Source organism: Alligator mississippiensis, chromosome 5 (assembly GCF_030867095.1).
Source record: "Alligator mississippiensis isolate rAllMis1 chromosome 5, rAllMis1, whole genome shotgun sequence".
Taxonomy (NCBI): domain Eukaryota; kingdom Metazoa; phylum Chordata; order Crocodylia; family Alligatoridae; genus Alligator; species Alligator mississippiensis.
The window spans coordinates 9515197-9533949 of NC_081828.1; the positions used below are offsets into that span (position 1 = coordinate 9515197).

Genomic DNA, 18753 nt, shown 5'->3' on the forward strand with positions numbered 1-18753 from the left:
AGATAACCATTCTCAATTTTAGGGCTTCCAGTGACAAAGGAATTCATCCATCCTAGCAAGTTGTTCCAGCTTCACCAAAACATTGCACCTTTTACTATTTGCTTGAATTCGTCTAACTTCAGCTTCCAGTGGATGGAGTCTACTCTGCCTTTTGTGTCCTGCTTATGGAGCCCTCTGCTCTCAGTTCCTCGTAGTGGTGATTAGGCTGTGATCAAGTTATTGCTTAGCCTGCTCTTGGATAACCTAATATAGGCTGAACTTCCGTAGTCTGTCTGTGCAGGGCAGGCTTAATTCTTGTAGCTCTTTTTTAAACTTCCTTTTTTAAAAGCATGGGCTTGTTATTCTGGTAGTGGTGTCAACAGTGCTGTATACCCGGGTGATAACGCCTCTATTCAGCTTTCCAGCCGAAGGCTGCATCGATTTTTCTTAACCAAAGCATCACAGGAGAGGCTTGGTCCAGTTGTGGTTTCACTTTGATTCCTAAATCTTTTTCTGAAGCACAGCTTCTTCTGAAATACAGTCCTCCATCCTGTGAATGTGAACTGCATTCTTGGCTTCTAGATCGACAACCCTATCTGTAGCTGTTAATTGGTGATCCCAGGTTATCATATAAACCAGATCACTCTCTAGAACTTACCTGTCTTAATAGTTAACTACCGTTCTACCGATCGCCATCTGCAGGCTTTACCCAGAATCTTTTTTTATATATTTTCCCAGGTAATTGATAATGGTGAAGAGCGTCGGGTCAAAAGAACAAAACCCTCCACTAATCTTTGTTTGAAGTATAAACTCCTTGCTACAAAAACACCAGCACCTTATTTGACTTGAATAAATAAGAGCTAATAATAATATTCATGAGCTCCTTGCTCCTGTGGCTACTTGAAGGTCTCCTGTCTCTTGGTGATTTCTTCTTAAACAAAAGCCAAGTTGTTTTTGGGATGCATCAGTAGAAGCATTAGGTGCAAGTCACAGCAGGTGATAGTGCCTCTCGAGCCAGTACTGGTTAGGCCTCATCAGGAGTATTGTGTGCGGTTCTGGGCTTCACATTTTAAGAAGGACATGGAGAAATTAGAGAGGGTCCAGAGGCAGGCAACAAAGATGATAAAGGGCTTGGAAAGCAAGTCATATGAGGAGAGTCCTGAAGGAACTAGGCATGTTCATCTTGCAGAAAAGGTGCTTAAGAGGGGACATGGTAGCAGTCTTCGGGGACTTGAAAGGCTTCCATAAAGAAGAGGGAAAGCACCTTTTTCTCTATTGCTGCAGAGAGGAGGATGTGGACCAATGGCTTGAAGTTGCAGCAGAGTAGGTTCAGATTGGGCATCCTTCAAAACGTCTCCATGGTTGGAATAGCGAGGCCGTGGAATAGAGGCCTAGGGAAGTTGTGGGCTCTCCATCACCGGAGGTGTTCAAGAAGAGGCTGGACAGCCACTGGGCAGGGCTGGTCTAGGCGTAGCGATGCCCCTGTTCCTCCATGGGTAGTTCCCATGCTTCTGGGCCTTGCTGGTTGCCCCCACCCCCTCCTTTTTGCTACTTGGCAGAGTGTGTTTGAACCTTCCTCAGGCTTTGGGGGTTGGCTATAGCCAGGGCTGGGGATTGTGACTGGGGTGTGACTGGGTATGTTCCTATTGGGACCAAAGCCAGAAGTTGCTGGGTAGGGGGTCTTGTCCCTCCGCTCAGGATTAAATCAGTCGCAATATTTGGGCTCAGAAAGGACTTTTACACCATGGTAAGATTGGTATAGACGGTGGGGATTTTTTTTATCTTCCTCTGTAGCAGGGAGCGTGCGTGACTCTCTACATGGGATCTTTTGAGTGTATATTGACAGCATTTCTTAGAAACAGGATATTGGCTGCTGCGGGTCCCCTTGCTGTACCTGCAGCAGGGTATGGTGCTAGGTCTGTGTTGCGTCAGGGTTGATGGTAGTCTTAGTTAGGTTTTTAGATTATGGTTTATGTGCAGTAGTGTGGATGGGGCTGATCCTGCCTCAGGTAGGGGGTTCGATTAGATGACCTCTGGAGGTCCCTTCCAGCCCTACTCTGATCCAGTCCAAACACTGGGGAGGGGGGTGGGAATCTACCTTTTTCCTATAGAGATTATTTAGTGAAGACAGTAAACTTTGCTGTTTTTATTTAGACACTTTGTGCTAGTCTGTCTCTTCAAAGAAACTGGCTTGGAAGTAGCTTGGGTTAGTACCACACCTGCTGCATTTAAATAGTCTCTTTCTAATATTTGTTTTTCAGTTAACTGTGGCTCCAAAATTTCTACCAAATACCTTGATCAGTGCAGATTTTGCAGCCAACTATCTCACTAAGATTTATGGGCTCACATTTGGACAGAAGCCAAACCTGAGGTAAGGTGAAATGATCATGTTTTGTAGTTGCTGGGAGCCAATGTGTGAGTGGGACAAATTGCCATATTTACTTGCATACTATCCCCATCACTTTCCCAAAAATTCACCAGTCAGAATTGGAGTGTGTGTTTTAAGCAAGGAACTTGATTTTTGCACCAGGTTGAAACATGGGGCCACTAAATGGCTGCTGGGGCCTGTGCTCCCTTCCCCAGCACATGCAGGAGGGGAGGAGTCCAGTTCTTGGCATCGCTCACCCTCTCTGCTGCAAAGCTAAAGGTTTAACGCTGTCATAGCTGCTGCTAAATTGGCAGCAGCTTTTGGCTGCTCTTTGGAAGCTGTTCTTGAGTTATCTCCACCCCTTGTGGAAACAGAAAGGAGGGAGATGATTCTTCCTCAAGATGTTTACAGCCCTGCTTTGCAATCTTGAGAAGCTGAGGTTTGCAACCAAACCTTGGGGATTGTCTCCTTAACCACATGCCAAGAGTTTTGAGGCTTGGCTAGAACGCCAAAAGATTCCTTTTGCCTTTTAGCCAAACACAAAGCTGAGCTCAAACCACTAAATCCAGACAGAGATTTTGAACGGACACAGATCTCAGGCTTTTTGTTCAGCCTTTTGTTAAGGTGAGAGAGTCTGTGAAATTCAGGTTCAAGTCTTGACTTCGAACAGCTCAACATTTCAGAGAGTATTAGAGCCCAGAGCTTTAGTTTGGCAGTGTTTCTCTTGTTGCATGTGGCATACACTTTCTGACTATGGCTTGACAAAGAAAGGACCAGGAATTAGATTCTGCCATTGTTTGTATTTCAATGTAATCCCACTTGACATTTATGCGCTTGGGTCAGTGCAGCCGCAGCTTGACTGCCCATCTTGTGGAAGGCCTTGCCCTGCTTGTCCAGCGACCCTTCGACTGCTGCAATCATCTCATTACTATAAAAAAAACCTCTTCCCATAAAGATCTTCTACATGTCCCCCAAATTAAAGGAAGTCTGGTGAACAGGCTGGAAGGGGAGTAGTTCAAAGCCTCATGTGCTCATTGTGGTCTCCGTGACTGGGGTCGTGTATGGGGGGGATACATTGTCCAGGTGAAACAAAACTTGATTCTATTTTCTAGTGACCTTCTCTGATGGGTTTGAAAGCATAGCAGATTGCTAGCATAGTATTCTCCACTTTCTGATCTTGCCTTTTGAAAGGTAGTCAGTCAAGGTCAGTTATCCTTTCCTTGACCTAACCAATGGACACAATCTTCTTGAATTCCCTGGGAGACCAAGACTGTGCACATACTATACTGTTGAATCTCAGGATTAAAGCAGTGAAGTCATGCATCATCCTGATGATGATTCATAATCCTGCGCAGGATTTTTTTTTCTGTGTTGGCTTGAAACTATGCCAGAGGCTCTTTGCAACTTGTGTTTTCATTATTTTCAGTACACAAAATCCTAGCTAGCGGCTCACCTTGCTGACCCTTTTCTCAGGGCCAAGTCTTCACTGAGGATGGCATGCATTGAAACTGTGCTGATGCCACGTGTCTCAGCTTGTGTCCAACTGATCACAGGGGTCCCCTGTTACCCTCTTGTGGACTGCATCCGCTTGTTTTGGTGATCTCTCAGGGACATCCTGACCTTAGCTAATCCTCATTGCTGATCTTCTCTTGCTTAAAGTCAGCTGCCTAGTGTTTTAGTGTGGTATGTGAAGGGATATCATCCATCAATGTTGCCACCTGTCCTCATGGATTTCTTTTGGGGTCAAACCCCTTCTTATGGAGGTGCTTCCTCACCATGGATTTCATGCTTCTCCATTTTTCAACTTTTATAATGACCGACTCCCGTGGACATGTCCTGGCACAAGTTCTTCCTGCACAGATGCCCACAAAAACACAAGTCTGCTAGCAAAGAAACACACCTAATGGCACTTCAGGCAATGAAATCTGTTGGACCCCAGCATTTCAGTAAATAAGTCAGTCTAGATGTTTTCTGAATACCCCATCTACATTTAAAATATAGATATGTGTATCCCCTAAAATGGGGGGTGGAGAGGGGGATGAGATTGAGATGTAGTTTCCAGAGGGATGCCCTGGGTAAGTCTAGGAAAGCAGACCCCACTGCTTGACTCAAGCTTTCTTTCTTTCTGGCAGATCCGTATATCTTCATAACAACAAACTTTCGGATGCGGGGTTACCTGATAACATGTTCAATGGCTCTAACAATGTGGAGATACTGATCATGTCCAGCAACTTCCTCAAGTACGTGCCGAAGAATCTTCCCCCCGCTCTGTATAAACTACATTTAAAGGTAATGCAACCAGCGTCACGTGTTTTCTTCCATCTGGGGCACAGACCCACGTGTGTCCAAAATCCAAACTGCTGAGCCAGCCCCTTTCAGTTCACTTGGAAAAACTCCCAGGCCCATTGTTATAATTGACTTGCTAAATTTGGGCTGTATGAAAAGCAAGGCTGAGGGCAGCTGATCTCCCCTGTACTTACCACATGGGAAGTGATGGTACTTTTGCAGTGCAGCAAGCTGCTGTTTGCAGGGAACAAAATGTCTTTTCTGTGTTTCCAAGGGAGTTTATTGCAGATGCTGGCTGGCAGGCTTGCTGGTCTCACTCCTGCATGTACCCAAACGCCAGGAAAACCTTGGATAGGGGCAGCGCAAGTGTTCTCACACTACTCTGATCTGGAGGGATCACACATAGGGATGAGAAGGTAGATAAATCTCTTAAGGCTCCAAATCTGGCAGGCTCAGCAAGGAGACCAGTTGCGGTGGGCTTTTTCCCAACATAATTGATTTTCCAGTAGGTACTCTGTTTGCCTGCCAGCTCATTGCACATAAGACTCTTCACTTTTAATTGCTATTAACCTAGTATCTCACCCTGTCTATAATTCTGTTTCCGAGCTCTGCTGGACTCTGGTATTCTTACCTCCATGTAATCCAATTCTGGTAAAAACACCTGTACCACGTTTACACCGGTGCTCTCATCATTGCTAACATTCAGGTTGAGTGGCAGAAAATCCTGGGCCCAGCCATTTCTATTGCTGATGTTCCTTAGAGTGGAAGAGGCTGATAACATATTATCAGCCCCTTGATAATAGGAGCAGAGTAATGAATCAATGAGCTAGAAGGCCAAAGGGAGAGGCTGAGTTAGTTTTAATGCAATACAGTCATGTCTGTCTCTTCATTCTTGAATATCTTGGATGTTGAGCCCTTGTTGGTACAGGCAAGTTGATTAAGATGATACATGAGATTATTTAATATAGTGTACTTGAATGTTTCTGTGTCTGCTCTATTAAGCATTAATTCCCTTAGGAGAACATACACATACTAAGGTCAACTTATTATTTCTGCTTGTAAATGGAGTATACATGAGGTGACATTTTACTGTTGGCTGAGAGCAACAGCAAGGTTTCACCTGTTGCTGCCTGCTGGCTACTCAGGAACTGCATGAAAGGAAGAGCATCTTTAGGGATACTGGCTAGACGGCATGCCCTTTGGGAGCACGTGGGTATTGGTAATGCAGCAGGACTGGCTGGTACACCTTCAGCTGGAATTCTGCTTTTCCAGTGAAATCTGGCTTGCAGGATCTGGAGTCTTGGGCTGGGCTTTCTTGAGGTGCCTTTTTGATAGACTTACATACAGGTGGAGGGAATATGAACCTATAGACTTAATTAGGCCCCATTAATGAGCCAAATCTTGTGGTTCCCCTCGCTCAGGGAAGTATGCCAGAGGAGGTGGCAAGAAGAGTGCAAGCCCAGTGGGGTATGGGTTTATTCCTCTGACAGACCCAATGACCATCTTTGTGTCATCTCAGCTGTTGCCCCTACTGATATTTTGTTACTCCTTGGGTGTTTATATACATGCTCTGGGGAGGTGCTTTAATTAGAGTGGCTCCAAGAGCAGCTCTAATTAAAGCACCCAGAGTGTCTCGTGTATAAGCATCCCTGTGCTTAAAAATGGTGCCGGGGTGCTTTACAGTGCCCCCGCCACCATTTTTAAGCACAGTAATGCTGATACACAAGACATTGGAGTCTGCTGGAGCACGCAGTCTCCATTAATCGAGTCTGCTCCAACGTGCTGTAATTACAGCGCATTGGCGCAGCCTCGCTGCTTGTTTATAGGCGCCCCTTATGTCTGTGAACGTGAAGCCTACAATACAAACTGCTCGTCATTGTGCCCGAGGACCCTCTAGCTTAATCATGTGCTTCCTGTGGCTGCAGAACAACAAGCTGGAGAAAATTCCCAAAGGAGCCTTCAGTGAACTCTCAGGCCTTCGAGAGCTGTATTTGCAGAACAACTACCTGTCTAATGAAGGGATGGACAATGAAACTTTCTGGTGAGGATGTGTCCTTTGGTGGGTGGGCTGGGGTGGGGGATAGTGGGCTCTTTTCCTGGGTGCAGTACATGTACCATGAGGTACAGAGGCTCCATGTATAACACATGCATTCATTTACTGGGTCAGGATGAAAAGACCTAGATGCAGATGCTGCTAACCAAAGATGAGGATATAGGTGAGCAGTCTGAGTTGGCATCACACGGTGTCCTTAAGGGATACCCTATTTCATGTCAAATTATGTCATCTCCCTGGTAGCTACAAGCCTGCTAATGCAATGTACCAAGTGCCTTACCACCGTTTAGTCCTGCTGAAGTTGAGGACTGTCATGGCCCAGCTCCCGGTAGGAAATTGTTTCACTTGGCGCCTTCCAGATCCAAGTGCAGTTGTCTGAACATCAAGGTCAGATGCTCAATGCTGACAGGTGCCCTTTATGCTGCTTCTGTGTCACACAGGGGCTAGCAAGCTGCCCTTGATGTGCAGTTGAAGATTAGCTGGGTAGGGGTCCACCCAAGTGTAGGAGGAGCGCTGGGGAGGGAGGCATGGAGCTGGAGGCAGCTGGACTTTGGTCCTTCCCACAAGCCAAATGGGCCCACAAAAGTTGGTACAACTTAGAGTAGTCCTTTGGCTGCTCCAGGTCATGCCAGGAGAGTTTGATCCCTCATGACCCTGGGGATCAGTGAGTCAAAACACTACCTTTGCCTCCAGTTATGCTGAGCATTACGCTGGCTGTACTGAGAATCTGGCTGACATGATTTGTCCTGCCTGTAAGCTCCTATGGACTCTCTTAACTTCTCAGTCTCTCTGACCTTCACCTTTCAACCTCCAGACCATTTGGCAGCCTCACAGTTGCCTAGGAACTTATATTTGATTTTGCTATGTTAATTTGTTGATTGTAACATTTCTGATGACGGCTGGATGAGCAAGCATGGCTGCTCTGGCTAAGGCACAGATCCCATTCTGCAGTGGGGATGGGTGGGGATTTTTGCACTTGGTTGTCAATAGTTGCTCTAAATTAACCTACAAAGCCATATCACCCAAAGACATTGTGTCTATTGAAAATAGGCAATGCAGCACCCTCCAGCATGTCATTTGAACTTCTCCAGCCCTAGAAATACGTGCCCCGAGACACAGAAGCTGAGAGTCCTTGGGGCCGGTAAATGCTACCACTGATCTGCGCCCAGTTGGTGTAAGTGGATGGGCTGAGGATTCGTTTTGTTTCAATTGAGACCTTGGTATCCAGTGTGAATGGCTTACACAAAGCAGATCTGGCCCTAAATCACTTCCATAATCCTGGAAGGTCACAGGAAGTTCATTATTTTGGAAAAAGCCTCCAAGCTTGTGTTTCTCCCTTCTGTAAGTATAATGCAGCACCATTTCAAAGGCAAAATTTGATTTCCAGTGTGAAAAAAGCTCTTTAATTTGAAAAGGGAGACAGGAGTTGCTGTTTGTTAGGCTGTGCTAACTTGCAAATGACCCGGGAGCTAGTGCATATTGTTTGGGCTTCCCTTGCATCTCTGCCTGCCTTTCTCTGCAGTCACTTTGGTTGTTCTGCCATATTGCTTGGTTTGAGGTGTCAATGAGGGAAATGCCAAGCTGCAAAGCCGACCTCAGCCCTCGGCAGGTGACACATTCTCAAAGCTTAATGAGCCCAGGTGGCTGTCCCGGTGGTGTGGCTAATGGCACTGGCTGTCTCTGAATAGCCAGCGAGATGCCCACATGTTCTGTACGCCCCAGCAGGGCTTTTGCACCAGACTGGATGGGAAGTACCAGAGGGGCTGTGCTGGGGAAAGAGTCTGAAGCTGCCAGGGAGCTAGCTTACGGTTTCACCTGGCAATAAGTAAATGGAGAGAGTCTATCTGTTTTCTTTCCCAAGGAAACTGTCTAGCCTAGAATATCTGGATTTGTCCAGCAATAACCTGTCGCAAATCCCAAGCGGTTTACCTCGAAAGATTGTCCTCCTTCACCTGGAGAAGAACGCCATTAAGACGATTGCCAGGGATGTCTTGCCCCAAGTCAAGAACCTCGAGTACCTGCTGCTGCACAACAACAAGCTCAAGGCCCGAGGGATCCACCCGTCCGCCTTCCAGGGTCTGAAGAAGCTGCACACGGTCCACCTGTACAACAACATGCTGGAAAGGATTCCCAGCGGGCTGCCCCGGCGCGTGAAAACACTTATGCTGCTTCATAACCAGATCTTGGAGATTAACAGGAATGACTTTGCCAACACGTACTTCTTGGAGGAGCTCAACCTGAGCTACAATAAGGTCACGAGTCCCCAGATCCATCGCGAGGCCTTTCGTAAACTGAGGCTGCTGAAGTCACTGGATCTTTCTGGAAATAATCTCCACACGGTGCCCTTTGGCTTTCCCAAGAACTTGCAGATCCTGAAGCTGAAGGAGAATGAGATCAGCTCCATCCCGAAGGGAACCCTGGCTGGGATGACCAAGCTGCGGGAGCTCTTCTTGAGCCACAATAAACTGAAAGTCTCCTCCATTTACGTGGGAGTGTGGAGAGAACTGAGCAGTCTCCAGGTAGAAACATCACCTTCTCTCCTTCTGTTTGGATGTGCTGTATCTGTCTGCTTGAGCCAGTTAAAATGCTAGGTTTGCATTGGTTATTATTCTCTAGACGTGCACTTAAAGGGTGGGACCTCCTGGCTCGAGGGTGGAAAGGGTCTCCTACCCGGTTTTGCAAACACTTGTGGTAGATGTATCCATCCACCGCAGAATAGACGTGTTCTCCATCGTTCTGTTCTTAGACGATGCATAAAGGCTAGCTTTTGAACTGAGCTGATGTAGGGCTTGTAGGATGTGGTTAGTTGTAATAGCAGGGGTCTAGGTTTGATAGTCAAGAAGTCCCTTTGGAGTCCTGTATGCTAGGGGTGTCAAATACGACCTGGGACTGGGTCCAGCCTGTGGAGTCCCATGATCTGTTCCCTAGTGCAGTCCCTGGGTCTGAATTGACCCTGCCTGGCTCTGAGCAGTGCCTAGGAAGTGTACTGCATGCTGGCACCCGTTCCAGCCCCTCCAGGATCTGCACCGTACATGGTGCTCACCCCAGGAGCTCTGGGACATGGGCTGCACACGGTGCCTGGTCTAGCGAGTCCAGGACAAGCACAGCACGTGAAGCCCATGTGTAGCACAGGTCCCAAGCCAGCTGGGGCAGACGCCATGTGCCGTGCAGTACTGGGCTAGCTGCTAGGGGTGCCATGTGTGACACCACATGTAGTGCAACGGCCATGCCACACATGGTGCCACTCCAGGACACTCACCGCATGCAGCACAGATCCCAGAGCAGGCGCTGGATCCAGCATGGGGGGTGTGGAGGGGCTCTGGGGCCTATTGGCCTGATCCAGCCTGTGGAGTGACCCTGGGTCACTCATCCAGCCTGTGGGACCAAAAGAGCTGACACCCTTGCTCCATGCCAGTAGGTCACTGGTGGTAAGCTCTCCTGTATTTGCATGTTCAGCTGACACTCCTAGCAATGCCCCTCATCTCTGCAGAGTGTTTTAAATCTGCTTTTTGTTCAGAGCTCAGAAGGGAGGGTCTCCGGGAGGATGGGAGTGTGCAAACAAAAATGCACTTCATGTACAAAACATCCACAGCAGCGTGTTGTCACCCGAGCCAAGCTGTAGGATTCAGCAGAGGCTGGCTGAGGCACCTCGACAACAGTTGGGGAGTCTGGATTTAATCAGCAGCCTTGTCATTTGCTTAATTGTCGGGGAAAGCTGAACATGAAACATAAGGCAGGCAAGAACGATCCCGTTTGTGCTGTGCAAAGTGACTTTTCAGCTCGTGTGCTAGCTGACAGATTTGTCTGCATTTCCTTGTAGGCAGCAGCCCCTTCCCTGCAGTAAAAGGCATTACCCTGTCATGTGGCTGCTATCTATTGTACATACATGAGGGCACTTTTCGGGTGGGAGATTCTGTACCTGAAAGCAGCTCAGGGATAAGGGATGCAGAACATGTCGTGCTGGTCTCCACTGCAAGGGCCTCAAACAGTCCCGCTGTTTAGACGGCAGCTCTGCTCTCAAAGCCTCCCCAAGAAAACAGCAGGTTGTATTTTTTGCTGGTGTAAAGCAGCAGTCACCGGAGCTGTGGCATTGTGCACCAGCTGAAGCTCTTGCTCATACCTCTTTCATACCTTTTATATGTGCTTGTTACCTTGGTGCTTTAAATGCAGGGGGATAAACCCAGACATGGTGCAGGTATGTCAGCAGTACAACGACGCTGCTTCAGTCAGAGGGAAGATGCTGGTGAGCGAGGGGGATTACAGCCGATCGGATTGGTTCGCTGTAACAGTCCCATGAAATCTCGCTTGTCCCTGCTTCTGCTTTTAGATGCAAGCAAATGCTCATCTGAACTTGGAAGGCTTAATCTGGAAGGAAGCAAGCTTCTGCTGCTCACACTGGCATCGTTTTGGCTTTCCCTTACTGCCACAACACAGAAGTCGATATCAGACCAGAAAAATGTAGTGCAGAATCAGACCCAAGCGTTCAGCTGTATGCAGCTGTGCTGTAAAGTCTGTTTGGATAAGAACGAGGTTACTAAAATAGGCCTGTTTTGTTTTGTGTTTTCAAGTAAATGCTGGGGAAGCTACTCTAGAGCACATTTGGGCAAGGCATTCTGAGTGGCTGTCATTGCTCAATTATCTCCCTTACTCTATCTATTCATTTCTATATCATTAGGGGCTTGGCTATTCAGCTCTTGGATGCGTAGGTGCACTGGAGGGATTTGACATATCATAACTTCAAATATACTTTACTTGGCATAAAGAACTAGCCCCCTTGAAGTCGTGAAAAACTACCCCAATGTATAAAGTTAGGCATTTGCAAAATTGGGTCTTGAATCCAAGCGTGTCACCAGAGTGACGGGAGTTATTCCAGATGTGCGGGCAAGTAACTGGGAGCAGGGCTTAGATCCGGTGGCTGTTCGGTGCCGGACAAGTACTAGCAACGGCAGACAGAGAACGAGTCTGACCCGTTTCCTTCTGTGGGACTGCTCGCTCCGGTAAGTGAGGGTTGGGGCATCAAGTCTGAACTCATTGAATAGGCTGACCTGTAGAAGAAAAAATTCATGCCACGTTAAAAGTAACTGCCTGTTTCCCCGAAGTGTTTGTGAGCAACATTGCAGGAATCCCTCCTGCAGATTTGAAACCCGGGCTGCTTTTTGTTCATTTCAAACAGGGCTGGACTAAGCCCTGAGGCCAGGGAGAGAAGGACAGGGGCTCTGGTGCCAGACAGCACATCTCACGTGTGGGAGGGCAGATCCCTTATGGCTTTGTTTGCTTGCCTGGAATCCCCCCTGGCTCTGCTGACTGTGACGTGAGTTAAGTTGGCTAAAACCGGTTTAGAAAACAACACAAATCCCTTCCCTTCCTCACGGTGAACTCGACCTGAACTTCTGTACGGGCTTGGGAATAGCCATTACACTTCTGCAGCAAGCGCTGTTAGCCATTTTGCTGACTCGCCTGGAAGTACCCAGCGCACAAGCAGACACATGGCAGTCCCATGGGAGAGGCGAGGAAGCCTGTATCCAGTGATATGAAACCCCAAAAGCCTGGTTAAACTTTGCACAGACACCTAACTTCTGAAGAGTTTGCTGGGCTGATAGTTATCTGTGCTACACTTTTAAAGCTCACCCATTGCTAGCCTCGGTCCCCAATGACAAGTGAGAAATCGTGCTCCGAGTGATAAATCGTGCTTGGTGCTGCTATGGATCTGAACTCATTTCTTCAGTTAACTCCTTGCTGTCTATCTCTTCTTTCTCAGTTATTGGACATGGCCGGCAATCAGCTGATTTATATTCCGCCAGGCCTGCCAGCATCTCTGGAGTACCTGTACCTGCAGAACAACAAGATCACAACCGTGTCGGAGCGTGCTTTTGAATCCACGCCCAACATAAAGGGAATTTATCTCAGGTAAGTGAATCTGAAATCCTCGCCTCTCATGGGGAGCTCGGGGTACAGCCAGCTCTACATGCAGTGAAAGAGGGAGTGTGCTCATCACATGCTCTCTCTGCCTGGAGGGCGGTATCCTTTCAAACTGTAGTGCTTGTAAGAATGGGTCAGGCTAGGAAGCCAGTGCATGTGCCGGTTGCATGTACCCACATGTAGCCAGAAGCTAAAAGTTAGGCTTATTTATAAGCCCTTCAGCCTTGCTAGTGTTTTTCAGTTCTGAATATGTCCAGTGTATCAAAAGGACACGTGTTAGTAGGTCATGCACGACCAAAAGGACACCTGTTAGTGGGGCATGCATGACCCTAACTGGGAGGGGAGGGGGGTTGCCTAGACAATTGCGTAGAAGAGGGATGAGAGCAGGCTGCTGTGATAATCCTGGTGCTTAGATTGTAATCGGTCACTGCAGTTATTGCAGATTGATCTTTTTGTCCAGAAGATGGGAAATTGTTGATTTTTAATAAACTGTGCCCTAGGGATCTTTAGGGAAAGAGAATTTTAAACCCTTTGCTAACAAATTCAATCTGATTTGCAGCCTCTTTCATGAAACTGCAGAGCCCATGACACTGGGGACATGCATAACATGATACACTTTTTCAGCTTTTTCAGACTCTGATCATTACAGGAAAAGTGAAAGCTGGGACTGGGGTATTTGGTGAAGGAGAGAGCCAGGGGCATCAATTATCAGTATTGCAGCAAATCGTCGTCATGTGGTCACTTCTACTGTATGTAAACATGGAAGCCGACATCCTCCTCTGTGACCTTGGTTCCTTAGGCAGCGCACCGGAGCCATAACTGACTGGCTTGCTGAGAGTGCCTGTAGCTTGTGTAAAGCCAAGGAAATTAGCTGCTGCATCTTGCTCTCCCAGCAAGGGAGCATGCCAGGGTGATCCCTGCTCTTCTAATCTTCCATTTCCATATGGTCACTTCAGAGTGACGTACATCATCCTGGCTGCTTCTAAAGGATATGCCCTAGCTCAGCCAGAAGTTATGATGAGAACTGTTCAGTATACTCCTGTGGCTTGTGTTTATGCAGATGGTCACACTGCGGTCAGGACAGTCTCTTCTGGACTCGGTCTTTGAATTCAGTGCACTAGTGGTGTAAGTCAGAGCAGCTTCTGGGCTGCTGGAACTAACCCGCTGCCAATGCAGGTGCCTTCCAGCCTACTTTTTCTGTGATTTTCGGATGTGACTCTCTGACGCATCCCTGCTGTTGTTTGCACTGAAAATCCATCTGCAGAAGAGAGTGCCCTCCAAGTGGCAGAGGGAGGTCCAGAGGGGCTGAATCTATCCCACAGCCTGATATTTGACGACTTAGCTTAATTCCAACCTGAGGTTAAAACTTGGTGAAACTTCCAGAATGAAACCTCAAACTCACCAGTTTTCATGGTGAAGCCAAAACCTGGGCTGGGGGCACTCTGCTGTCTGGACACCTGCGCGAAGAACTAGTTATATATGAGATTTGGATTGAATTATTGCAGCACCTGAGCTTTGCTCCGAGTCACAATTCAAAGGGCATGGAGCCCTGGAAACCAAAATGACTGAGGATTTGCCTTCTCCAATAATTGCCGTAATGCAAAAGGGGGTGAAGTGTCACTGGGCATCAACTGTTCTGTCGTAAGTGCCCAGGTGCACGGTTTTACCTGGTGCTAGGTGGCAGTTACACTGTGGCAGCTGAGTCTTGTGAGAGAGAAGGCTAAATTGCCACGCTTCGGCATGGTATGCCACCTAATAAGGAGTGTGGGTTGTTTGGGGTTGTGTTTTTTAACTATGTACTCTATACATATAAAGAATTAATAATTAATCTCAGTTACGCCTAGCATAAATCCAGACAAATGCAAACAATTTAAATTGAGTTATGCAGGATTTGTCAGTGCAAGTAAAATCAGGATCTAGTCTTGGAAATATGTTCATTTTTAAGTGCTTCCAACAATACAGCTCAGATTAGATTTGTTAACTTCTCTTCCCCACAAGAGTGTGTAATATTTGGTTAGTCTCAGTTTTCCCCCCATGTTAATGCATTCAAAACTGACAGTGTGCATAGCACAATGAAATGTATGCCTTCTAAGCTTTTTTCCCTCCATATGCACCTACTCTGCCCTGTGTATCTAAGAAAATGCTGCACTATTTCTTTCTGGATGAAACAAGGCATACTGAGCACATAAGATTAAAAAGTCTGGCTTAAGTAGAATCCACCAGGTTCGGTCTAGAAGAACGCAGTAGGCACTTTTGATACAGACTGGTCATTTTATAGAAATATGTGCGTCCAGGTGCGCACACACAATTTGCAAAACCAGATGAGTTTTATTTCGCAACAGTCACTGTGCCATTACAAAAGAGTGACATGTACATCTGGGGGTATTCAGAAGGATATAGCAGTGATCATATTCAAGAGTGGTGAGCCATGCAATACATGTAAAGGATTATTAAATTACAGATTAGTGTGCTTACCCTTGGGAAACAAAAATGACAGATAAACAACTGTTGAATTTTCCTGTTTATACAGGGAGACTTTGATCTAATATTGAAAGGGGAGGAATCTAAAAAAATCAGAGAAAAGCAAACTAAGCTTTGAAGGGCCTGGTAACATTTGCATGTAGGATGGAAAGGGCAGCGTGCCAGGATTAAGGATTTATGAAGGAGGAATTCCAATAAAGTTTTTGCCTGTTGTATACAGCTGTTGAGGCTGAAGGCAGGGTGAGAGATGGGATTTGGACTGAGAGTCTTTCCGAGAGCCAGATCAGCTGGAATCGGTGAATTCTGTGCATGTTCAGATAGTCATCGTCTTTTCCTGCTATAAGGTCCTTTGTCTGCCATAGAAGTCAGCAGGATGTGTAAATTATCACTCCACTTGGCTGCTTGTAGATCCCTACCTTATTTCTCTGTTGTCTTCCTATCCAGAGCTCTCCCTGGGGTCAGCTGGCATCGCTCCCAGTGAAAACCAATGTACGCTTGGACTTAGATGCACCATTTCCCATTAGGCTGTTGAATCTGGGATACTTCTGTTTCTATGTTAAGGAGACACTTTAGAAATAGCCTGTCAGCAGCAGAGTCAGGCCTGTGAGTGTTCATATTGTCAGCAGTTCAGGTCTGTAGGCTGGCCCTGTACTACCTGGGATGGTACTTTGTGCCAATGCAAGGGTAGGATATGTTAGTACTTGGGCAGTCTTCAAACACTCCTGTGCTGGCTTTAGAAATGAAGGGTATTTAGCCTCCCTGCAGATCACACGTCCTAACAAAGTTCAGAATTGGGATCTAACAAAGCTGCATCAAGGAGTTATTTTAAAACCAGCGGTTCTATGTTTTGTTTTGAAGGTTTAATAAGATTGCAGTTGGATCGCTGAAGGAAAGTATCTTCCAAAGCCTAAAGCATTTGCAGGTGCTGGACATTGAGGGGAACCTTGAATTCAGCAACACTTCAAAGAACAAGGACAATTCAGAAGAGGAGGAGGAAGAGGAGGAAGAATGAAAATTAAAATGTGAACAAACAAAAGCACATCTTGTGGTAGGTAGCCATCCTACTCTGCCCACTTGGGGACCCCACCTAAGTAAACTTTAGTTCACAAAGGCACTCCATTGAATTGGTGGGATGACTTGGAGAAAACGAAAAGCTGATGCACTGGGCTCAAAATCTCCTCTTAAAACCATACCAGGGCAAAGATGGCATCAGCTTGGTAGAAGAATCTCACTTTAAAATAGAGTAACAGATGTCAATCTGGTGCTTATCAAATGTGCCGGGCTAATCCTAAAAGCCTCTTCTGGTAGAAGGAGCAGCAATGTCTGCAGCAGCAGTGGCAGCAGGACTTGCTTTTTATACTTTATTCCTCTTCCGTACCGCAGCTGTGGTCTGGTCCACCAGCATTCACTTCAAGTAGGGTCACTCCACGTAATTCCAGATCCCAGCATCTGAGATGAGCTGGAAATGAAGAGCTCTCTTTTTCCTCACCATTTGATTAGCCATCTCCTCTCCTACTGTAGAAGATAGTGGAAAATGAGCACTATCTGGAGAGCATGGATTTGGGTTTGCTTTGTAGAGTGCTCTTCTTAAAAGAATTGCACAGGTGAGGGGGAGGGTCAAAATGCTAGCTTTTCATCTCTGGAGACCCAAGCTCAAACTGAAGTTTTGATCAATTGTGAAAACAAAGATGTGGCCTCACCCTCTTAGATGTGTTCAGAGGCCATTGGATCTGGCCTGCAGACCCAGGGACCTTTGGCAGCAATCACTAGCAGGGGGCTTCAGCCGTAGGGGGCTTTATATGCACTGTGGCTATGGCTGGGCAGTAGAGATCTTTGTTGGTACCAGGGTTCAAATTGTGGAGGGGCTCAGGAGGGCTGAGCTCCTCCATAAGAGACGAGAGCCCCCCCCAGCAGCTGGGCAGAAACTGCCGTTTGGCGCAGGGGAAAAGTAGCCTCCCCCTTGTTGCTGCCAGGTGCTTTTTGCTGCAGCCGCCCGGAGCCCGCGACTGGGCTGCCCTGTGGCTTCTCTTCACCGCTGCCGCCGCCACCTCAGTCTCTTCTGCCTCCAACGTAATTTAGAATTCGTTCAATCCTGTAGTCAACACATCTCGGGTTTGGCCTGGGACACGCCTGTGACTTCAGTTGGCATACATTTAAGCTGACTGTATGTTGAGTCACGTGTTCAATGTTATGTAAGTCTTGATTTTTGTCTTTCTGATATGTTTTGCAGGCCGACATATGGAAAGTGGCATGTATTGCTATATTTATATATCTACAGAGATATATAGAGAACACTTTGCAAAATGTGCAATGAATTACACACAGACTGTTTATCATGGCGCTTGGCCAGGCTTGAGGAAGATGGCTCATTTCAGTGCCTTATTCAGGGAGACCCTGAATGTCATTCCAAAACTCCCAAAACATCACGTACAAGACCCTGGATGGGATCATATGGGATTGCTTGGGAACTCACAAAAGCTGGCTTTTGTTTTTTCTGTTTCTTCCCTCACTGTTTCCATCTGTAATAACAATACGGGGCTGTTCTGAATTTATGCCTTCAAACTCTGCTTTTGTCGCTCCATTTTTAAGTGAACCATGTACATGCTCCTTCTCTCCCCCCACACTACCCAAAAAGGCTGTTGTTTGATCGGGTGGGATGGATTTTTACAGTAGTTTCATGTGTGGAGCAGGACATGAGGCAGCTGGGTCATTGAGCAGCAATAATCACCACCAGACTGGATGAATCCATTCCTCTGTTTAGTATAATGTGTATATTTGGATGAGAAAAGCAAATTAAGGCTGGATCCCATAATATTTTATCCCCACTGTGTAAAAGCCTACAGTATATGCCTATTTTAGAAAGTTTTAAGATCAAATCACTCACTCACGTGAATATATAGATATATCTATAAAGAAGTTTATATCTGCCGTTTAGAGCTTTGTTAAAGCTTCTGTCTGGCTTGTTCTTTGTCCACGCGGCGCTTCTGCAAATACCCTGGAGCAGGGACCAGTTGAAGGGACCGAGCAATGTGTAAAAGATGGACGGTAGTACTTATTCTCAGTTAGCTGCATGTTACCTGTTATCTGCAATAAGAGCCTGATGCTGTAACTGCTGAAACAGGAGAGAGTTGTGGATCTCGGCGGCAGCAGAGCCTGAGACCCAGGTAAGGAGGAGGAGGGAGACCTGGGGCCCATCTCTGCCGTTCTGTTTAAGATGCTGCGTGGTGCAATATGGTGTGTCCTTAATTTCTACTGACGTCGCAGAACATAAACCAACACACAAGGCGAAGGGTAAGTGCTACGAGGCGTTCAAGTGGTTTTCATGTCATTCATCTGAGCCAGGTCGAGGAAGCTGTCCGTTCTGTTGAGGCTTTCTGATTGAGGACACGTTGTTTTGCAGACTGCGTTTCTAGGATTTGTTTTCAGACCGCGTTGGCTTGGTTCTTCACCAGCTGTTTTCCCTACTGGGGAAGGTCTACTTATACATTCTCCCTTTTGGTTTCTCTAGCACATGACAGCTCTTCCAAGGCTTTGGCCAGTTCCCACCTGGGACAATTCACCATGGCCACAAGTCATCCAAGGAAAAATTACTTCCAGAATGGAACAAAAACCCCAAACTAAATGTTAACAAAGACTATAAACATGAGCTTCCGGGGTGGGGGGGGAA

General features: G+C 46.8%; 1 protein-coding gene across 1 annotated transcript in view; it reads left to right on the forward strand.

The window, feature by feature from the left end:
• The window catches only part of PODN (podocan), a 32853-nt gene extending 14820 nt beyond the window's left edge, over positions 1-18033 (forward strand). Inside the window, exons 5-11 of the mRNA XM_006267748.4 lie at positions 2241-2350; positions 4480-4636; positions 6559-6674; positions 8548-9205; positions 12445-12593; positions 15945-16134; positions 17317-18033. Of these exons, the coding sequence (XP_006267810.1) occupies positions 2241-2350; positions 4480-4636; positions 6559-6674; positions 8548-9205; positions 12445-12593; positions 15945-16098 (1344 nt within the window). The 3' untranslated portion in view covers positions 16099-16134; positions 17317-18033. The remainder of the gene's footprint in view (positions 1-2240; positions 2351-4479; positions 4637-6558; positions 6675-8547; positions 9206-12444; positions 12594-15944; positions 16135-17316) is intronic.
• The last annotated feature ends 720 nt before the right edge of the window (positions 18034-18753 follow it).